The sequence below is a fragment of the Lissotriton vulgaris genome, unplaced genomic scaffold, assembly GCF_964263255.1.
Source record: "Lissotriton vulgaris unplaced genomic scaffold, aLisVul1.2 SCAFFOLD_750, whole genome shotgun sequence".
Taxonomy (NCBI): domain Eukaryota; kingdom Metazoa; phylum Chordata; class Amphibia; order Caudata; family Salamandridae; genus Lissotriton; species Lissotriton vulgaris.
The window spans coordinates 809,842-833,210 of record NW_028245030.1 but is presented as its reverse complement, the minus strand read 5'-3'; the positions used below and the strand labels follow the sequence as shown (position 1 = coordinate 833,210).

The following is a 23,369-nucleotide window of genomic DNA, read 5'->3' as shown; positions in this document are numbered from 1 at the left end:
TGGTAGTGCTGCGATCCCACCGTAAAACGGAGATACTTCCTGTGCGACTTCAGGATTGGGATGTGGAAATACGCATCCTGCAAGTCGATCGACACCATCCAGTCTTCTTCCATCAGCGCCAGAAGAACCTGAGCAAGGGTGAGCATTTTGAACTTCTCCTGTTTGAGATAGAGGTTCAAAATCCTGAGATCCAGGATCGGCCGAAGCCTGCCATCCTTCTTGGGAATCAAGAAATACCGGGAGTAGCACCCTTGACCCCTCTCCTGCTCTGGAACCACCTCTATTGCACCCTTTCGAAACAGTGCCAGGACTTCCTCCTGCAGGAGAAGCAGGTGGTCCTCCGAGCAATAACCTTGGCAAGGAGGGTAATTGGGAGGGAACTCCTGAAAAGGAAGTGCATACCCATTCTCTACGAGATTGAGAACCCAAAGATCTGATGTAACCGATTCCCAATCTCGTAGAAAGTGAGTAAGCCGACCCCCTACTGGCCCTACATGATCCAGAATGGTGGATCTAGGGCTGCTTTGCTGATGCGGGTGGGGTTTGGGCATTATTGGAGGAAGTGGAGGAAGAGGAGACTTGACGTCCACGTCCACGACCCCTCTGTCTACCTCTATAGGACCTATATAGAGGGTTTTGCTGCTGCTGCTGTTGTTGTTGGCCCTGCTTGAAGGGACGAAAAGAAGATTTACCAAATCCCTTGAATTTTCTAGCCGTCGACCCTCTCATCTGCAGACCCAAAGATCTCGCAGTGGCACGGCTGTCTTTAAACCTTTCCAAGGCCACATCAGCCTTCTTGCCAAAAAGGCCAGTCCCATCAAAGGGTAAGTCCAGCAAAGTAGATTGTACATCCGCTGAGAAATCAGATGACTTTAACCATGCGGCTCTCCTGGTTGCAATGGATGAGCCCATAATTCTGGCAACAGAATCCACAGTGTCCATGCCGCTTTGAATGACCATGCGGGCCGCAGCCTGAGTGTCAGAGATCACTTCATTAAAGTTTTTCTTATCCTCCTCAGGAAGTTTTGAAGACAATTGCTTCACTGAGTCCATCAGCGCGTGCACATATCTACCTAAAAGGCAAGTAGCATTTGATGACTTCAGAGCCATGCTCCCAGAAGAGAAAGTCTTCTTCGCAGCCTGATCCAATTTCTTAGACTCTTTATCAGCTGGCACTTGAGGGAAAGAGCCTGCAGCCCTATTAGAGCAAGCCGCCTGAACCACAAGACTTTCCGGAGATGGATGCGTAGAAAGAAAAGCAGGGTCATCAGGAGCCACCCTATAGCGCCTTGCAATAACCCTTGAAACTGCAGGAGCAGACAACGGCCTCTTCCAAATCTCCTTAATTGGATCTGACAAGGCATCAGTAAACGGCAGAGTTGGCTCCACAATCGAAGAAGGAGAATGCAGGACTTCTGTGAGAATGTTGGGCTTGTATTCCACTGTGGGCAGCTTTAAGCTAAGAAGGTCAGCAGCCTTCCTAATAACCACGTGATAAGGAGCGACGTCCCTTGATGGTGCTTCAGAAGTCGAAGGCAGACCCCACTCGGGAGAGAGTTCCAGACCACTAGCATCCCGAAGCTCATCGAAGTCATCATCATGATCAGGAAGCTCGCCTTCTTTCACATCTGAACTCTCATCATCCTTTTGCTCGAGAAGACGCTGAGCTCTTCGCCTCGACCACTCCATTCGAATCGAAGTCGACGGATCCGGTAACGACTCCGACGGAGCCGGTTCCGACGTCGATCGAGGAACCGGAGCAGGAGGACGAGAGTCATGAACAGGCGTAGTACCTCGATCTCGACTGCGAGGTCGATCCGGAGTCGGCGAAGCCGCATGCGGAGTCGAAGACCTCGGTGGAGCCGTACCGAGCCAAGGTGAAAGAGGCGCCGGCATGAAAGGCATAAATGGAGCAGGGGCATACGACTGAGGAATACCCAGATTGTACGATAATGGACCCATGGGGCCACCAGGCGCTCCAGTGGGGTACATTGCCCTAGAATAAACTCCAAACATCGCATTGAGAAAATGCGAGGGATCCTGTCCAGGACCAGGAAAGGAAGGGTACGGACCTACCGGATGTTGCAATGGAGGCCGACCCGACACATCCTCACCCTGACCTTCCGGATTCACAGGAGTCTCCGCCGAAGCCGGTTCTTGAGTCACCTCCTCTTCTTCATGCTCCGAGGAAACCGGCTCCGGGTCCGGCTCCGGCGCCGGCTCCGGCGCCGGCGCCGGAGAACCTTCTCTTGACAAAGCAGGTGAAGGAGAGACAAAGTCCTTACGATGCTTGTGAGACCTTCTCTTCGAGTCAGAGGAATCCTTCCCCGAATGATGTCTCGAACTGTGCTTCCTCCTCTTATGCTTTCTCCTCGAAGAGCTCGAAGCATGTCCGGAAGCCGACTTAGATCTAGACCTAGATCTATCTCTGGACTTTGACTTCGCTTTAGACCTCGAGTCCTCTCCAGACCTCGAGCCGGCTCTGGACCTCGACGCCGATCCCGACCTCGACCGAGACCTTTGCTTCGACTTCGATCTCCGTGACGTAGATCTCGAAAGTCGCCCAGAGTCTTTTTTCACCTTCGCCAAAAGCAACTTTGCTTCACGCTCCCGAAGCGCCTTTGGATTCATCTTAAAACAGGAATCGCAGTTCTTCACATCGTGACTCGAACCAAGACACCACAAACAATCCTTATGTGGGTCAGTGATAGACATCATGCGGGCACAAGACCTACAAGGCTTAAAACCTGTTTTCCTCGACGACATCTCCGGAGAAGAACAAGGTCGTAAGAGAGAAACAGTGACAATTATCAAACAGAAAGATACTAGGTATCGCTGAAGATCCCGAAAACCGTTAGCGTCGGAGACGTGGAAAAAAGGGAACTGACGTCATCACGCCGGCGTGGGCCTGATATGGGGTCGGTGACGTCAGACGGAGTCACGCGCGATGCCGTGCTCCTGTGACGTCGTCCACGTCGGCGTGCTACGAAGAAAATTTCCGAACGTTGCTGACGCAAGGGGGATATTCACAAGGTGAGGAATCCACACGGCAGATGTATCTATCAGAAGAGTTATAACTGATGAAGGCTGTGTGCTTTTTGTTCATTAAAGTAACTTAAGCTTTCCAATGCTTCCTGTTGTAGCCCATTCCAAATTATTACCAGTAGTATATAGAGCTGCATAAACCTTGGTAGGATCCAAGAAACTTTCAAGTGAACATGATGCAAAGAATAACATGGCCACAATTTGACTGTGCAATAGAAATGGCAGTTGTGGCACAGGCAATAAAGCACTAAGTGGAAGAAAGGAGAAAAGAGTAGGGAAAGGCACATGTGACATCCATGTGCAAAGGTATTGGTTTACTTTTAAGGTTCATGAGACGTTTTCACTTATTGCTAGGAGAGACTGTAGTTCTCAAAAACTTAAAACAAGTGTGAGGAAGAAGGTAAGAAAGTTTTGGGCCATATAGGCACTCAATTTTAAATAATGTAACAAAAATATATGGCTGATTTTGGTGTGTTTATCTAAAGGTAACTTCAACTGACTAGCCCAGGTCAGATTGACACTATCAGACAATGCATGATGGGTCTCTAAGCAATCCCTAGGGAAGGGCGCAAGATGGGTTATAAATTCGCACTCTTAGCCCTAGTACTTGCCAGGTGCCGCATAGCTATTCACTGGAATCGGTGGCAACCCCAACACATGATAAAAAAAAATCAGATCTCTTGGAATGGACAGTGGCTGAGGGAGTATGTCTCTGGAAAGTCCTCACAGATGAGAATGAGAATGCGAAGCGAGATCTTGACCCGTGGGACATTATAATTCATCGCATAGAGATCACCCATGGTTAGGAATAAATGGACTCTGATGAGAATCATTCCTGTTCCTTGGTGGGCTCCTAGCACTCCATCACCTCCTGCGGGTCATGATTAGTGAACTGGGTGGCACATGGATGTTTTCAAGACCTGCAGCACTAAATATATACCTAGCTGCGACTGTGGGCTATGATTGAGGATCACGTTCTGTTATGAGTGGTATTGGGCCGTAGTTGATCTCCGGAGAGGATGTTTTCTGTAGGACAATAACTGGTTCCTCGCTCTCCTCCTATGATTGATGGATATTGATGTGATTGTTTTATGTTGATCTATGTACATCTTCCGTCCCTTCCTGTTCCACTCTTATGCTGATATGATTAATTTCCTTGTAATTGGAATATATTGTATTGTATATTTGAGAATGCATATTGGAGAACTTTGCGGTTACCATCTTATGTTTTGTTTTGTATTGTTATTTAAGATCTACGAATGCTATTAAAGACACACTAAAAATACTTCAACTGACTAGAGAAATATGAGGAGACCGAGCATATTATTGTGAGAACATATACACTGCAAGGAATGGTTTAGTTACAACAATTCCCAATACCTGTTTCCCAGTAGGAGGATCAGAGTTCCCAAGACCATCGGCAACATGCGGTGCAGGACAGTTTTCTGTAGCCAACCTGAAGTCCTCTTGGTTGGACAATATATCAAAAAGTATCAAAGAACCTGTGGAGATAAAGGAATCTCTACTTAAAAGGTATGCCAATTATATTGACTCACTACATCCCCAACTCAGCTTGTCTCAATTCTTAGTTAGCGAATAATTTTTGTTTTACTTTTGTCACTTTCCTTCACCGTATTGAAAGGACATAGCTCTGCAAACTCTTTGAGCACTACCTTCTCATCCCTCGCACTTCTTGTTCAGTGCCTGAAATCTGCAATTGCCATAAGTTCCAAAAAAAATCTTAAACCCTTCTTTCTCTGCAAAACTATTGGCCTGTCTCTTAACTACCCTCTTAAGCTGCTTGACAGTTGCTGTTCAATCTGATCACTCTCTACATTATACCTCACAACATACTTAACCTTTCTCAATCAGGATTCTGCAAACTCCATGCTATGTTTCTGTCCTCATCCTCCATGTCCTCTTGCCAGCATTTGACAGTCCCCAACCCATCATGACAGCCACTTCTGCCTCCTTGCATATCACTGGCAAAGCAATTAACTAGATTGTACTGGATTTACTCCTGCAACTGCTCATTTTCAGTCTCTTGTTTCTCCTGACAGACCTTGCCCTTTTTAGGTCCAAAATTTTCTCCTTACATGCTGCACCACCTACGTTTGGCTTTTCACGCAGTTCTAAGCGGATGACATATCATTTTCCCCTTCAAATCCTACATCCATTAGTTTCTAACCAGAATCAAGGGTATTCCAATAAACACCACTTAGGATCCTCCTGATCTTGTCATCTTCATTTTGCCCGCTTCCTGCCTTGAGGGGAGTGTGTGGGACACCCCCGCGCCGCACGGCCACCAGCTGCTGCGTGTGCCACTCCGCTTTGCCCTCTGCCTCGCTGCCTGCCTCGTTGCCGGCTGACGCCACTGCCGTCTGTTTTGTTTTGTTTTAGGATAACATTTGTGCTTGTTTTTCTGCCTCGTGGCCGGCTGACGCCGCTGCCGTCTGTTTTGTTTTTGTTTTGTTTTAGGATAACATTTGTGCTTGTTTTTCTGCCTCGTGGCCGGCTGACGCCGCTGCCGTTCTGTTTTGTTTTGTTTTGTTTTAGGATAACATTTGTGCTTGTTTTTCTGCCTCGTGACCGGCTGACGCCGCTGCCGTCTGTATTTGTTTTGTTGCTGGATAACATTTGTGCTTGTTTTTCTCACTGTATTTACTTCCCTTGCTAGCATCTTGCTTAAGCATTTGTGCCCGTCGTTTTGGTCACTTGTGCCCGTTTTCACGTTCTCCTTCCTGTCTGCCCGCCTACCTCGCCGCCCTCCGCCTTCCCTCCCCGCTCCCCGCTTCCCGCCACCACCGCTGACCACGCCCCTTTCCCTTCTGCTCCCGCCTCCCAGCTGCCCCGCCCACCCGCGCACTTCGCCTTAAATGGCGACCGTGCGAACGCGCAGCGGTCACGCGCAGCGGGCGCGCCGATTGTGCGCCGAAGGCGCGCCAAAGGTAAGCCCGTCTGCGCCCGTCCGCGACCAGCGCCAGGACCCCTGGTCCACGAAGACCCCGACCGACTCGCCTGACGTACTCCGCCGCCACCCTCATCGCTCTCAACTCCGGCCGACTCCCAGAATGCCATCAAGCCACACCACGACACACCCACGGACCTTTCAGCTGCCACGCCTGCAAGTTCACCTGCATCCGGACCTGCCTCGCACCAGCACCCGCCAAGTCGAACACCAGCAGCACCCACCTCAAGTGCATCCTGCTCAACACCCGCTCCGTCCACAGACACGCCATCGAACTCTGGAACCTCCTAGACGCCACAGCCCCTGACGTTGCCTTCCTCACGGAGACCTGGATGAACGCCTCTTCAGCTCCCGACATCGCCATCGCTATCCCAGAGGGCTACAAGATCGTCCGGAGGGACCGCAACGCCAACCAGATGGGAGGAGGCATCGCCATCATCCACAGGAACACCATCCGTCTCACGACCAGCACCGACAACACCCTGCCCACCGCCGAACATCTGCATTTCCAGATTCACACCGACCCCAAGACCACCCTCAGAGGCACCCTGATCTACCGACCTCCGGGACCACGCACCCAATTCAGCGAGGACATCGCCGACTTCGTCAGCCCGCACGCCCTCCCCTCCGCTGACTACATCCTCCTGGGGGACCTCAACTTCCACCTGGAGAACAACAACGACCGCAACACCAGCACCCTGCTCGACAACCTCGCCAACCTTGGACTCAAGCAGCTGGTGTCCACCCCCACCCACCTCGCCGGACACACACTCGACGCAGTCTTCTCCTCCAGCACAGACATCGACTTCAGCCACGCCACAGAGCTTCAATGGACGGACCACAGCTGCGTCCACTTCACCTTCAAGAGAACGACGACCCACCACCACCAGCATCAGGCCGCCCGCAGAAGCTGGAACAAGATCACAGCAGACCAGCTCGCCGCTTCCCTGAGCCAGCACCCTCCCGCCAGCTCAGCGAACCCCAGCCAGGCCGCCGACAACCTCACGAGGTGGATCAGCAACTGCGCAGACGAACTCGCCCCGCTGAGAACCCCGCCCAGCAGATCCGGCAGCAAGAAAGCCCCGTGGTTCACCGACGAACTCAAGAGCTCCAAGAAGAACTGCCGAGCCCTCGAGAAAGTCTGGAGAAGGGATCCTACACCAGACAACAGGACCACCTTCAAGCTGGCCACCCGGAAGCACCACCAGCTGATCCGCGCCGCCAAGAAAACTGCCTTCAAGGACCGGCTGGACAACAACGCACACAACTGCAAGGAACTCTTCAACATCGTGAAAGAGCTCTCCAACCCCAGCGCAGGAAACAACGACATCACCCCATCGCAAGACCTCTGCAACTCCCTCGCTGCATACTTCCACAACAAGATCGCGGACATACACAACAGCTTCAACAACCAACCAACGAACACCAAGACCGAACAACCACCCCCCACCACCACCCTCCACGCCTGGACCCCGGTCAGCACCGAAGACACCATCCGCACGATGAACTCCATCCACTCCGGATCACCGACCGACCCCTGCCCTCACCACATCTTCAACAAGGCTGACGCTGTCATCGCACCCCACCTGCGAGACATCATCAACACATCCTTCGACACCGCCACCTTCCCTGAGAGCTGGAAGCACGCCGAACTCAGCGCTCTTCTCAAGAAACCCACAGCGGACCCCACCGAACTCAAGAACTACCGCCCCATCTCGCTCCTCCCGTTTCCAGCCAAAGTCATCGAGAAGACCGTCAACAAGCAGATGGCCGCCTTCCTCGAGACGAATGGATCCCTCGACCCCTCACAGTCCGGCTTCCGAGCCAATCACAGCACCGAGACCGCCCTCATCGCCGCCACCGATGACATCCGAGCCCTGATGGACAACGGAGAAACAGCGGCCCTCATCCTCCTAGACCTCTCCGCGGCTTTCGACACTGTCTGCCACCGCACCCTAGTACAGCGCCTCAGCAATATCGGAATCCAGGACAAGGCACTGGAATGGATCATCTCCTTCCTCGACGGAAGAACACAGAGAGTCCGTCTATCACCGTACAAGTCAGAGGCCACCGAAGTCATCTGCGGCGTCCCTCAAGGATCCTCGCTGAGCCCCACCCTCTTCAACGTCTACATGAGCCCCCTCGCGGCCATCGCACGCCAGCACAACCTCAACATAATCTCCTACGCCGACGACACCCAGCTGATCCTTTCCCTGACCAACGACCCCGCCGCCGCCAGAGCCAACCTGCACGAAGGGATGAAAGAGGTAGCCGAGTGGATGACGACCAGCCGCCTGAAACTGAACTCGGACAAGACGGAGGTCCTCATCCTGGGCTCCTCACCCTCCGCCTGGGACGACTCCTGGTGGCCTCCCGCCCTGGGCACCGCACCCAAACCGACAGACCATGCACGCAACCTGGGCTTCATCCTGGACTCCTCCCTCTCCATGACCAGGCAAGTCAACAACGTCTCATCGACATGCTTCAACATCCTCCGCATGCTACGGAAGATCTTCTGGTGGATCCCCACCGAGACCAGGAAGACCGTCACCCAGGCCCTCGTCACCAGCCGACTGGACTACGGCAATGCCCTCTACGCCGGTACCATTGCCAAGCTCCAAAAGAGACTCCAGCGGATCCAGAACGCCTCAGCCAGACTCATCCTCGACATCCCACGAACCAGCCACATCTCCGGACATCTGAGAGACCTCCACTGGCTCCCCGTCAACAAAAGAATCACCTTCCGCCTCCTCACCCACGCACACAAAGCCCTACACGACCAAGGCCCGAGCTACCTCAACAGCCGAGTCAACTTCTACGCTCCCAAACGCCTCCTCCGATCAGCCAACCACGCCCTCGCCGACGTCCCCCGCATCCGAAGAGCGACTACAGGAGGAAGGTCCTTCTCCTACCTGGCCGCCAAGACCTGGAACTCCCTCCCGACCGACCTGCGCCTGACCCAAGACCACCTCTCCTTCAGGAAGAAGCTGAAGACCTGGCTGTTCGAGCAGTAGCGGCACCCCCCCCCCCCAGCGCCTTGAGACCCCACGGGAATGTAGCGCGCTCTATAAATGTCTTTGATTGATTGATTGATTGTGTTTATTAGAATACTCCCCCCTCAAGGCGCAAGAATATACAAACCCTGCCTTTTGGTAAGGCGAGGGAGGTCTGAGTGGTCAGCCCCTTAACGCGCCTAATTGGAGTAATTAGGGACACTCCTCATACCATGAACTTATATTAGACGGATCCAGAAGAAAATAACTAAGAAGGGCCAACAAGAACTTAAGACTTATGGTGAACTTCTGGCGCCCAACCCTGCCGGCACCAGTCATGACAATTGTGACCGAGTGACTCATCCTGCAGTTGAGCAACTATCAAAAACCCCGGTAGTCTGCCAGCCCTTCGCAACCAGCATCCCGCCTTCTCCCCCAGAAAGAAGTAACTGTGCTCCTGAAGGTCAGATCTGTCCCCCTACCAAGTAAGAGGACATCATGAACGACAGGAGCCGCCCAGCGCCAATACTTGGGGTAACGGACCCTTGCAGCAACTAAGGCTTGTTTAAGTCCAGTAGGGAATCTAATAGAAGGAGCAGCCGCAGAGGAACCTCAGCACTGAAGAAACCTACTTCCAGAGTGGCCCAGCTGTCCTGATTTTGCACCCTCAACTGTTGAGACCAACAATCGCGAGGGCCTTTGATGCACCGAGCCCAGCCAACCGAACTACTCTGCACCTAAATGCCCCAGCCCAGGAACCGACCAACCGGCTGTATCCTCTTGCTTCCGTAACCCATGTGACCCAAGCCCCGTGGTGGGAGGTCCCGTACTTTTACCCAAGTCCCCTTCAGCAGCCTGTTTTTAGGTGGCCCCCATTCTTTTCACTGCCATAGAGTGCAAACCTACCAACCTATATGCATCGTATCTCTTTCTTCTAATGGGATAACATCACTGCTCCAGAAATTGAACTGTGTCCATTATAAAAAGCTATAAAAATTCATAACTCGAAAAGTACTTACCTTATTCTGATGATTTTGGTATCTAAATTCTTATAAAATGATGTGTTATTTATATACATTGGAGTTGGATTTCTTTTTTAGGTGTGGTCTCACTTACTGCTTTTGAGTGTACAGTAAGTGCTTAGCACTACCCTCCGATATGCCTAACTGCTCACCCACACTACCACAGAAGAGAGCATTTGAGGTGTCATTTGAGCCTCTGTAATTCCTTTAGAATTTGACTATTTACACAGTGCATCTCTTTCTGGTCCACCATATAAAGAGCCAGCTTCCTACAGGTAAAGTGTCCAAAAACTTGAGGCCAGCCAATAGCTAAAGCAGCTTTGGTATGACCAAAAGGTTGCACTCATGGAGTTCCAACCAGGGCGGAAGTTAATAGTTTTGGAGCCTGTGGCACCTAGGGCCCTCCAAGACAAGTGGAGTGGTCCCTACCCTATCCTTGCGAGAAAAGGTGAGGTCACCTATCTGGTTGACCTAGGCATTTACAGGAGCCTTCAAAGGCTCATCCAGGTCAACTGCCTGAAGTGTTTCTATGACCAGGCTGATGTGACCATGCTCATGGTCACTGGTGAGGATCAGGTAGTCAAGAGTTAACCTCTCCCTGACCTCCCCTACCACAGCTCAAAAGATGGATCAGTGGTTTGAGTTGTCTTCTCAGAAACCCTCTCTGCAAAACAGTAAGAAGACTACAGGCAATTCCTGGAGCAGTATGCTGAGCTCTTCTCCCTAATCCCTGGCCAGACCATCTGGTGTACCCATGATGTGGACACTTTGGACAACACTCCTGTAAAAAGAATATATATATAGACAGTCTGACCAAGTTAAGGAGAGCAGAAGAGCGGAAGTTAGCAAGATGCTGGAATTGGGAGTCATTGAAGGGGAGAGGATGTAGTCTTAAGGCTAGAGCAGTCTACCTCGAAGCTGGGGAACCGGGTTCCTGTCTCGGCAATGACGCTCAACATCCTGTGATTCAAATCGCTTAATCTCCCCTTGCCTAACAAATATAAATGTGTCCATCTGTAACGAAACTGGTGCTCATGTAAAGAGCTCTGATACCCGATGTCTCAGGTCTAGTTCGCTCTATATAAAAAAAAACATTATAAAAATAAAAAAAATCTCTTTCATAGCCCAGTGCCAACCAAGTTGTGTTAGTCCCAAGACCTCATTCCTAGGATGGAAAACCAAACCTGAGGTTTTGTGTGGACTATAGAGGCCTCAATGCAGTAACCAAGACAGATACACACCCAATTCCTAGAACTGTTGAGCTAACCGACAGGTTGGGCGTATCCACATTTCTCAGTACCTTTGATTTGACATAAGGGTACTGGGAGATTGGTCTAACTCCAGGAGCAAAAGAGAAGTCGGCATTCCCATGCCCAGATGGGCTTTTAAGTTCACTGTTATGCCCTTTGGATTAAGGAATGCCCCTGACACCGTCCAAAGGTTGGTGAATAAATTTGAATTTGAATTTTGTGAATTTGAATTTTTTTTTTAATTTAAAAACATTTGTATAGCGCACTTATACCACGCGGTTTCATGGCATTTTTCAGATTGCGAGGAGACAGCAGGAGCAGAGGAAGTTAGACAGCGAAAGCTCGAGAGAAGAGCAGGGTTTTAAGGCTTTTTCGAAACTCTGTGTAAGAAGGTGTTATGCTGAGTTCCACAGGGAGGGAGTTCCAAAACACAGGAGCGAAAACCGCAAATTTTGTTCCGCTAGCCTTTTTCTTTTTAAATCGAGGGATGGTCAGGAGTGCCATGTGGGTGGAGCGAAGCTCTCTACCCGGTGTGTAAGGCTTAATGGCAGAGCAAATAAACTCCGGAGCGGTGCCCATTTTGGCCTGGAAAGTGAGGCAACCAAGCTTGAACAAGGCTCGCTCTTTCACCGGCAGCCAGTGTAGTGCCTGCAATAGAGGAGTTGCACAATGGAATTTAGGCAGGCCATGGATCAGGCGGGCAGCCTGGTTCTGCACTAGTTGCAGGCGGTGAATAGCATAGGCCGGCGCGCCATTATAGATAATGTTGCCATAATCAAGGTGCGAGAGCACCATTGCCATCACTATGATCTTTAGAGCAGGAAGGGAAAAGAAACGGGAAATCTTCCTAATAGTTCTGAGGGAGAAAAAACAAGAGGAAACAACAGAACTAACCTGTGAGTGGACAGAAAGTGAGGGATTAAGGAGGATACCGAGAGTTTTGACTTTGGGAACGGGGAGTGGGGGGACACCAAGTGAGAGAGGCCAGTGGGACGGGGACCAAGGGCTGCAACCACCTCCGGTCAAGACTAACTCCGTCTTGTCCGGGTTGAGTTTGAGGTGGTTGCAGTTCATCCAATCCTGGATGAACAACATAACAGATTGGACGTTCTGGAAGGATGAGGAGGAGTGAGAAAGGTTGAAAATTAGCTGGAGGTCATCGGCGTAATTAAACACCGTGACCTCAAGCTGCTGCAACATAAAAATGAGGGGATAGATGTATAAATTAAACAAAAGAGGGGAGAGTGACGAACCTTGGGGGACCCCGCACACAACCTTACGGGAGGCAGCAGTGAAACCAGCTAGATGGACCGCCTGAGCCCTGTCACTCAGGAAGGACTCGAGCCATGCGAAGGCTAGGCCCTCTATGCCCGCCGCCCTGACACGGGTGAGAAGGATGGAGTGGTCCACCATGTCAAAAGCGGCGGACAGATCTAAAAGGATGAGGGCCTGCGGGAGATTAGTATCAATGCCCTCGCGTAGGCTGTCCATCACTGAGATCACCACCTTCTCCGTAGAGTGGAGGGGCCGAAAGCCCACCTGCCGGGGGGAGAGGCAGTGATTGGTTTCTACGTGGGTGCTCAGGATGCTGGTTACATGAGTTTCTAAGACCTTACCCAAGTAAGGCAGGAGGGAGATGGGACGGTAGTTGGAAGGGGATGAAGGGTCGGCACCGGCCTTTTTTAAAATAGGGATGACAGCCGCAAATTTATGGGGGGTGGGAACCACTCCATTGCTGAGTGAGTCATTCAGAAATGTGAGGGGTGGAGTCGGGCATGCTAGGAAGATTTCTCTCAGGATATGAGCAGGGGCAAAGTCCAGGGGGGAACCTGACTTCACCCTTTGAAGCAGAGGGAGGAGAGTGGCTTTGGTCAGGGGGGGAATGGAGGTTAATTTAGAGGTGGCAGCAGGGGGTGAGGGGTTGATAAATGTGGGGGATGGAAGAGGAATGTTAGCCTTGATCTTTGCGACCTTATCAACGAAAAAATCGTTGAGCGAGTCGCAGAGAGGTTGGGAGGGGGGGGATCGAGGCCGTAGCTCTGTTAGATGAGGCAAGCTCGTGCACCGTGGCAAAGATTTCTTTGGATTGTGACTCCGCTGCCAGTATCCTGTTGGAATAGAATATGGTCTTGGCATCGAGGATGCCTTGCTTGTATACCTTGAGCACAGAGAGATAAGTAATTTTTTGGGCGGGGCAGTATGCTCTTCTCCATGCTCGCTCTGCTCTACGTGCGGCCAACTTCTTCTCCTTGAGGTCAGGAGTGAACCAGCGGTTAGCAGCGTGGGCTCGCTTGACCGTGATCCGCCTCAAGGGGGCAAAGTCGTCGCCTGCTTGGGTCAGCCAGTTGTTAATGGTGGCCAGTTGGACAGGGGCGGCGAGGCCGGAAAGGTCGGGCTGGAATTGGTCAGAGATGAGCAGAGGGATGGCATATCAGCTTTGCCCCATTTTCTGACCCGGGTGTTCTTGGGGAGTGGAAGCTTAATGGCTGGGGCTAACGCAAGGGAAAAGGAAATTAAGAAGTGGTCAGACCAGGAGCAAGTCCTTGCTGGGTTGAAGAGTTTTAGTGAAGCATATCTTGGCGATATTGGGGTCTATAGTTCCACTCGACAGGATCACCTGATTCACCTTGGGAAGGTCCTGAAGGCTCTGCTAGCTGCAAGCCTCACTATCAAGGCAAGCAAGTGCCGGGTAGGGCACTGTTTTATACTTTGGCCACCTTGTAGGTGGAAGCCAAGTTTAACCTTTAGATCCCCAAGTTCCAGGCAATTCTGGACTGGGAAGCTCCAACAACCCAGACCCACGTCAGGGTATTCCTAGGCTTGACTGAATACTACATGAGGTTTGTGAAGGGGGGCGTGGCTTGGATGCCGAGGAGGTAGGCAGCGTGAGCTCGGAGCTCCGTGCCCGATCCCGGTAAATATCCTGAATATCTGATCCGACCCCGATGTAACCAGTATCATCCGGTACTGGAAGGTACTGCGGAGGGTCCGGTGCCCACGGAAGACGACACCGAGCCATTCCACAGCAATATTTCGACTTTGAAAGTTGGACCCAGGCGAGAAGTCGCGGACCCCAAAATGGCGGCGAGGGCATGAGACTCTGAAGCGACGGAGACATCTGCCTGGAGACCTACTAAGGACTGCTCCCTGGCGACACAGGGGTGTTGACGGCTGTATCGCGCCTCTCCCCCCAGGTGCCGAGTGGACCTTGGGCGCGCCCTAGGGCGGTGACTGGGGACCCCCCCTGGTAAGGGCGACGACAGTGCGGCAGCGACCCAGTGACGAGAACCCCGGGCCCCTGGCACGACTGGCGCCGGCCGGGCTGCGGTCATTCAGTGTTTCCTGCTTTTTGGAGATAACTTCAGACCCGGGAGCCCTGCCGGAGGGCGGTACCCAACGGCATACGGAGGACGACCAGGAAAGTACCCGGAGGCCACCGCACGAGCCGGCCCAGATGGGGAAGACGAAAGGGAAGGGAGATGGCGCGACCGATACTGAGGAGCGGAGCGAGACCAAGCGGCATTGCAGCGGATCGTATCCTGGAGGCCATCGCCACCACAAAGGACGCCCTGCAGCAAGATATAGCTCAGGTGGCGACTGGCTTGGGCCTCCTGAAGGCCGACCATGACAAACTTAAGGACAGGGTGAAGTCCGTGGAGACCACGGTTAAAGAATTAGCCCCGGGCCAAGCCACAATGAAGGCCCAGATGGCGGACGTGATGGACCGTCTGAAGGTGCTGGAAAGGAGGGCCGAAGATGCGGAAAACCGAAACAGGCGCAACAACGTTCGCCTAGTGGGCCTGCCGGAAAAAACCGAAGGCGACGACATGGTGGGCTACCTCGATAATTGGTTGCGGACGGAGGTGGCACCGGAAGGATTGTCCCCCTTCTTCTCCCTGGAGCGGGCACATAGGGTTCCAGCGCGCCCGCCAGCCTTGGGCCTTCCTCCTCGCCCAGTGGTGTTCAAGTTGCTCCACTACCGGGACAGAGACTGGCTCCCACAGAGGGCGAGAGAAGCGGGGCCATTTCAAGTGGATAACAACAGAGTCACCATGTTCCCGGACTATACATTTGAGACGCAGCGACTTCGGGCAAACTTTCTGTCCCTCAAGCGGGAGCTCCGCCAGGAAGGCATCATGTACTCCCTGTTGTTCCCTGCCAAGCTAAGAGTGGTGGTGGATGAGAAATCATTATTCTTCACGACCTCCGCGGACGCTTGGGACTGGTGGGACACTTATAAAGCGGGTACGGATGGTGCTAAAGCCAGGGAGGAGGAGGCTAAGGTGGCGCAACCGGTCAGACAATCCCAGCGGATCAGGAGGAACCGCAAGAGGACCGGAAAACCATCGGTGTCGCAGACGGAGGCGGAGAGGCAGGAGGCACTGCAGGCGGTAGTGGACTTATCTAGGACCGCCAGGAGTCGATCCGGGAAGGGCACGGAATCGGAAGACCCGGGCACGGGCTCAGAGACGGGACAGTCGGAATTCGGTGGAGCCCGGGGCCCTATTGTGACACCGCAGACTTCGGGGGAGATACTGGAGGCGTGTTGAACTGAACTGGTGGAGTGAACTCGTTGGTTGGACACCGGGGCACTGGGCCCGCAGCAATGGAACGTTATTAATTGAGGTTTTGGGGAGCTGTAAGGTGGGGATTGTGGGGTGGAGCGCACGGGGCTGATTTGTTTTGAGGTTACATCGCATTGAGCCACGCCTTACTGGCCCCTAAGGTCACCGCAGTGGGGACTGCGACTATTACCGCCTTTCCTTGAGGGGTGGTCGGGAGTGTTGGTTTGGATGGGGGTACTTCCAGTTGCGGGGGGGCCTGTCCTGGGGGGGTGGGAGAAGCGAGCAGTTGGGGTTGCTCCGGGGGTAGTTGTTGTTGGTGGGGTTCGGCTTCCTGTTTGGAGAGGGTGGGTGGGTGGACCCGTGGTCGCGGGACTTATGCGGACATTGATCTTTGCTCTCTGGTCCGGTTGTGTAGGGGGGGATGGCTAGTACCGGGGCGTTGAAATGTGTGACCTGGAATGTGCGGGGTATGCAGTCCATGACGCGCAGACATAAAGTCCAGGCGTACCTCAAGCGTAGGGGGGTTCATATAGCGTTCCTGCAGGAGACGCATCTTAACAAGCAGGAAGGGGCTGCTCTGCAGAAGCGCTGGAGGGGGCAGCTATTTTACACAACATTTTCGGCTTTTGCAAGGGGGGCACTGATTTGGATACGGGCGGGGGTCCCCTTCCAGGTTTCGAAGTCATTGGTGGACCCGGAGGGCAGATATGTGGCGGTGGAGGGGAGGCTGAGAGGCAGGGTGATATCTCTCTGTAATGTGTATGCTCCTAATGTAGACCTACCCGCCTTCTTGTCTACCATCTCGGGCAAATTGGCGGGTTATTTGGCAGGGCCGGTCCTCTTGGGGGGGGGACTTCAACTCGGTTGAGGATGTGTTACTAGATAGATCCCATCCCCCGCTGCGCGCGTCCCCAGTGCATAGGGTCGCTAAGCGTAGGTTGGAATGGCAGGAGAGCTGGGCCCTCACGGATGCATGGAGGGCGTTGCACCCCACCACTAGGGACTATTCCTTTCATTCGCACCTACATGACCTGCATGTGAGGCTGGATGCGTTTCTTTGTTCGGCGTGTGTGCTCCCCGCGGTGGGAGGGGCGGAATACTTGGCCAGGACGCTGTCGGACCACAACCCTTTGTTGATGTCTCTGGAATGGATGGTGACTGTTAACTGCGTGCCAACATGGCGCCTGCAACCTGACACCCTGGATGACTTGTTGTTCAGGGAGGCCCTGGGTGAGCGCATTGAGAGATATTTTGAGGAGAACAGTGGCTCGGCCTCCACTAGGGCGGTCGAATGGGATGCGTTTAAGGTGGTGGTGCGGGGACACTGTATTGGACACACGGCAGGGGCTCGGAAAACACTGCTGGATGACTTAGATAAGGCTGAGACACGGCTGAGGGACTTAGAGAAGAGGCGCCCGAATCACCCTGAGCTGCAGGAGGGGCTTAGCGGGGCACGGGAGGGGCTGGCGGTAGAGCTAGAGCGGCTGCGCAGTTTTGATCATAAGGCGTACATGACAAGGGCGCATGCGGAAGGTGATAAGGCGGGGTCGATGCTGGCTTGGCTTGCTAACCCCGTCCGGAGGGGTGTGCCGATCATGGGGATCCAGGAGCCAGGGGAGGAGCCCTGCCATACTCAACCCGGGATCCTGAATAAGTTTCGTGCTTATTATGAGGAGCTCTATGAGAGTGGTGGAACGGGAGGGGCGGCCGAGCTTGAAGAGTTCTTGGACGGGTTACAGTTGCCACGAGTGGAGGACTCGGAGGCGGAAGAGCTGGGTCGGCCCATCTCTCTTGGAGAAATAGGTTGTGCTATAAAGCAGATGGCTAGAAATAAGACCCCGGGACTCGACGGGCTACCGATCGAATTTTATGGTAAATACCTAGAGCACCTTGCCCCACAGCTGCGCGAGGTGTACAACGAGGCACAGGCAAGGGGCCGACTCCCGGGCTCTATGTGCGAGGCCCTCATGATCCCGCTCCTGAAACCGGGCAGAGAGAGTGCGGCTCTGTCCTCGTATCGTCCGTTGTCTATGTTGACGACGGACTACAAGATCCTCAGTAAAATTCTGGCCAACAGACTGCTGGTACACATGGCAAGCCTGGTTCACGGTGACCAGTGTGGTTTCATACCGACACGCAACACCACTCATAACATTCGTAGACTCACGAGACTGATGGGTGCGGACTGGCCGGATGCCGTCTCCCCATTTGTCCTCTCCATTGATATTGAGAAGGCATTTGACAGCCTTGAATGGGGATACTTGTATGAGGTGATGCGTCGCTTCGGGCTGGGGGACGGATATATAAAATGGACCAAGGTCCTGTACACCGAGGCGGTAGCGAGGGTTCGGGTAGGCACACTGATCTCGGGACAATACCCGATTAAACGTGGCACTAGACAGGGTTGTTCCCTATCCCCGCTCCTATTCGCGTTGGCGATGGAACCCTTCGCGGCGGAAGCCAGATTGGGCCGCCACTACGCAGGCTTGTCATTTAGGGGGAGGCCACAATTCATCTCCCTGTACGCAGATGACCTGCTGATGTTTTTGGCCGATGCGGGCCCCGAACTTCAGGGGGCGCGGCAGCTACTGGGGCAGTTCGGCCGGTTGTCGGGCCTGAGGGTCAACTGGCCTAAATCCTGTCTGTTCCCCCTGAGGCCGGGTGAACCGTGCCCACTCACTGCTCAGGAACTCCGGTGGGAGCCGCGCTGCCTGCATTATTTGGGGGTCTATGTCTACCACACCCCGTCCGACCTACTGGATGGCAATATTACTCGCTGCATTAACGCTCTGCGGGGGTCCATGGACTTCTGGGCAACCCTGCCGTTGTCCCTGGCGGGTAGAATCTCCCTGCTTAAGATGATAGCCCTGCCCAGGCTTTTGTACTATTTTAGGACGCTCCCGGTATGGGTCCCGAGCTCTGTTTTCAAACGCCTGAGGTCATTGGTCATAGCCTTTTTGTGGGGCACGGGAAGGAGGCGCATAGCGCTCGACACCCTGTTGCGCCCCAAAGATGACGGAGGGATGGCGGTGCCGGATTTTGAAGGATATTACTTAGCTGCGCAGCTGCAGATCTTTACTCAGGAGGTGGCGAGGGTGTATAGAGGCCCCGAGGACGCGAGAGTGGAAGGTACCCCGCGACATGTTCTGGCGTATATTACGCTGCACCAGAAGCTCCGGGTGGGAGACCTGACGGTCGAGGAGCAGACGTTCCGGCTTTGCTGGGACCGGGCCCGTAAGCGGGCGGGTGTCCGCTTTATGTATGCCCCCGAAATTCCGCTGGGGATGGTCACCGCCCTCCCACATGGGGGCGACTGGTCGCGCTTACTAGGATGGGAGGAGGCGGGAATACAAATGCTGGGTGATCTTTACGAAGATGGGGTGCTGCTGCCGTTCCAGGGCCTGCAGGAGCGATTTGACCTTCCGAGGGGCGACTACTTGCTGCACGCAGCAGTCACGGGCGCCATGCAAGCTCACTGGGGGGAAGGGCTGCAGGAACCGGGCACCTCGATGGCCTGCCAGTACACCATGATGGCGGCGGGAACCTTTAAGGCTGTCACGTGCCTGTACGCTAGGATGCAGCGGGAGGCCTTGCAGCCTTTGGCAGGCCTGAAGGCCAAGTGGGAGCTGGACCTTCAGGTGGAGATACCAGACACGACCTGGGGCCAGTTGCTAAGGCGGGCACGGAAGAGCTCGAGAAATGCCAGGTTTCAATTGATTCATTTCTATATCATTCACAGGGCATACCTCACCCCCGGGAAAATCCAACAGTATTTTGGGGCGCCCGACGCTGCTTGCCCCAGATGTAATACAATTGGGGCGGATTTGTGCCATATGCTGTGGGATTGCCCCTCTCTGGGAGACTATTGGCAGGAAGTTGGGCGGGCCCTTAACGTCGCGACGGATAGGGATATCCAGTTTACTAAAGCGGTTGGCGTCCTTCATTGGTTCCCGCACACGCCTAGGAACAAGATGACTAGTAAATTTATAGACTTGGGGCTTATTCTGGCCAAGCGGGAGATCACAAGACACTGGAAGTCCAAAGTGGGGCCCACGTATAAAAGATGGTATGGGGAATGCCTGAGATGGGCCGCGTGTGAAAGTACCTTGCGGTACCAGATGGCCTGGAGGTTGAATGACGAGAAAGCTCTGGAAAGGGCGACTGCATGGGAAGTGATGGTGCAGGCGCTCCGAGATGTGGACGATGAGGGGCAGGATGGCGAGAGCGAACTGGACGGGGCGGACCCCATCACTACACAGGAGAACACACCTTAGCGAAAGATTACTTCCTCCTGCATCACACCGGACACTTTTACACTGTTAGTCCAGCGCAGAGCGACCACGGGGGAGGGTGGGTAGGAGGCTGTTTTGGAGGGATGTTGGGGTACCGAAATTTGGGGAGGGGGAGGGGTGAAAATCGCAAAAGCAACTCAGGGTTATTTGCTTAATGAAGCGATCAGACATTGTAAGGAGCTACAAGAAGTGGGCAGGGATGAGGTCACCCGCGCCAAGGCTGAGGTGAACCCCCCGGATGGAGACCGACTGGGTCGTACTGAGCCTGTACATGTTGTATTCTAACTGATAATCGTATTGTCTGTACATTTATTTTGGTGATGCAATAAAAATGATGTTAAAAAAAAAAAAAAAAATGAGGTTTGTGAAGGGGCATGGCAGCATTGTGGCACCCATCACAGAACTTACCTCAAAGAAGATGCCAAAGAACATTAACTGGACAGAGAGCTGTCAAAATACTTTTGACACCCTAAAAGAAGCAATGTGTTCAGCACCTATTCTTAAAGCTCCAGATTTTTTACAGCAGTTCATAGTGCAGGCTGATGCCTCTGAACATGGGATTGGAGCGGTCCTATCCCAGACCAATAATGATGGCCATGACCAGCCTGTTGCTTTCATTAGCAGGAAGTTACTCCCCAGAGAGCAGAGGTGGAGTGCCATTGAGCGAGAAACCTTTGCTGTGGTTTGATCTCTGAAGAAGTTAAGACGATAGCTGTTTGGTACTCATTTCCTTGTCAAAACCGACCACAGGCCTCTCAGATGGCTGATGCAAAAGAAAGTTGAAAACTCCAAACCGTTGAGGTGGTCCATCTCCCTATAGGGTATGGGCTTTACAGCGGAGCACAGACCTGGGACTGACCATACCAATGCAGATGGACTTTCCAGGTTTTTCCACTTAGATGATGAAGACTCTCTTGGGAAAGGTTAGTCTCATTCTCTTTTGTTTGGGGGAGGGGTTCTGTAGTAAAGTGTCCCTTTTTGACATGGTCACCCCCACTTTTTACCTAGTATTTGATGCAATTTTGACAGGAGTGCACTGGGTTACTTCAATCCAGGTCCCCAGTGCCAGATATCTTATCCTCAAACTGTACAAGTGCCCCCCCCCCAATTAGCCAAACATTTAGCACCCCCTTAAGACCTAGTCAATGGTACCCCAGGTACCTAGGCCAGTGAGTCTACAGAGGGTCCCTAAGGGTTGCAGCATATATTGTGCCGTCCTAAGGTACCGCTCAGCACACTCATGCCATGATGCAGAGAAAAGTGAAGACACAACAAGGTGCACCTCCTGTGTGCCATGCTTGCAGACACTGCATGTAATACAAGTAGGTCACCACTACAGCAGGCCTGACATCTCTAAGCCACAGTCCTTACATTGCATGTGAGGACATATCTGCATGAGCAGATTTGCCACTGTGATGTCCATGGTGATTTTTGGACATTGCCAGTGAGCAGGGAAGCCACCTTGAGTATATGTACTGGGCACTGGTGATTATGAGTTCCCCAGCTACATGATAGCTTCACTGAAACTAAAGATGTTTTGTATCAAACATATCATATTAATAAGCCCACACTGATTCCAGTGATGGATGTATTAATACATGCACCCAGGGGGAACCTTAGAGGTGCCCCCTGAAAACCTACCAACCTCTTGTGTAATGGACGATTGCCACCACAGACGGGTTTCTAAACCTCGCAGGTGAGAGCCCATACTCTGAGGTCTGAAACAATGCTTGCTCTAGCCGGAGGTGCTGTTACCACCTCCAAGCAGGATGGCCAAGTAATCAGCATATCAAGGCAGGGGGCTCCAAAGGCATATACCACCTTTGATATACATTACAAGAGGCAAGAGGGAAAGTGTTGACAGGAATAGTATGCTACAGGCCCCTGGGACAAAACACCCAATACCAAGCTTTAATTGATACTTTCGTTAACATTACTTTAACACACTCAAGGATGATCGTATTGGGTGATTTTATTCTCTGGAATAGCGGGATCCTTGGCCCCCCACTCAGAGGTCTGGGGCAAGCCTGCGAGAGCCTCAATTTGCACCAATTGGTACATCAGCCGACTCATCAAGGAGGGCACACCCTAGATCTGTTATTTGCTAACCAGAGTGAGACAGACGTGATTGCAGTATCACCTCAATGCTGGACCGATCACTTTCTGATTAATTTTATGATAACGCTGCCCAGTTCAGCCAACACCACAAATCAGTTACATTCTGTAACTGATTTGTAACATTCAGCAAGGGAAGAGAATGGGCTAAGCTACAAAAAATAGACAATCCTTGACATTGATAGAACAGAATTTATTTGTATCTAGTAAATCAGTGGAGGAAAATTATCAAATCTACTATGACCAAATAAACTATACCCTAGATCAGATTGCTCCAGTAAAAAGGCTGAATAATAGAAAGAAACCCTTAGCTCCCTGGTATAACGAAGAGCTTAAACTGATGCCTAAACAATGCAAACAGGCTGAAAGACAATGGAGGAGGTCTTACGGGGAAGTAGATAAAAAAAAGTTGAAACTGCTGCAGGCTTCATATAAGGAAACTATCTCTAGGTCCAAAGCAGAGTACTATGCCAAAACTATCCAGCGGGCACCTAATAGTACAAAAATGCTCTTTAACATTATAAAGGACCTATGCCACACAAAAACTCTGCGATTACATCGCTGCTTACTTTGATGAAAAGATCAATAAAATTGTTGGTGGCTTAAACTCTAACAACAATAGCAGCCTGGATGAGGAAAAGGAACCTCTTTTGATACGAACAATAGAGCAACAGGCAGAGGCATCCACTAGCCATCAGCCACCTGCTCTAGAGTGTTTTCAAATTCCCACTGAGGATACATTTAATAACTTAGCCCAAAGTGTATTTTCTGGCTCCCCTTTGGATTCCCTTCCGCAGGGAATATGGAAAGCGTTTCAGCTAGAATTATTCCTCTGGTTGCAGCAGATCTGTTGCCAATCAGTAGAAAAGGGAACTGTTCCAGAAGTCTGGAAGCAGGCACTGGTGACCCCGCTGCTCAAGAAACCGACACTTGATCCTAAATGTCCGTCGAGTTTCAGACCAACTTCCCTGCTGCCGTACCCAGTAAAAATTCTGGTGTGAGCAGTTAGTAAATCCCTGTCCCTTTATCTAGAAGAAAACCAGGTGTTCGACAAGGCTCAATTTGGTTTTCGACCGGGGCATAGAACTGAAACATTTGATAACCTGAGAATGCGAGCCG

General features: G+C 52.4%; 1 protein-coding gene across 1 annotated transcript in view; it reads right to left on the bottom strand.

The window, feature by feature from the left end:
- The window catches only part of LOC147666659 (SEC23-interacting protein-like), a 257,834-nt gene that overhangs the window by 86,058 nt on the left and 148,407 nt on the right, over nucleotides 1–23,369 (bottom strand). The window contains exon 10 of the mRNA XM_086948989.1: nucleotides 4,426–4,547. Coding sequence (XP_086805115.1) covers nucleotides 4,426–4,547 — 122 coding nt within the window. The remainder of the gene's footprint in view (nucleotides 1–4,425; nucleotides 4,548–23,369) is intronic.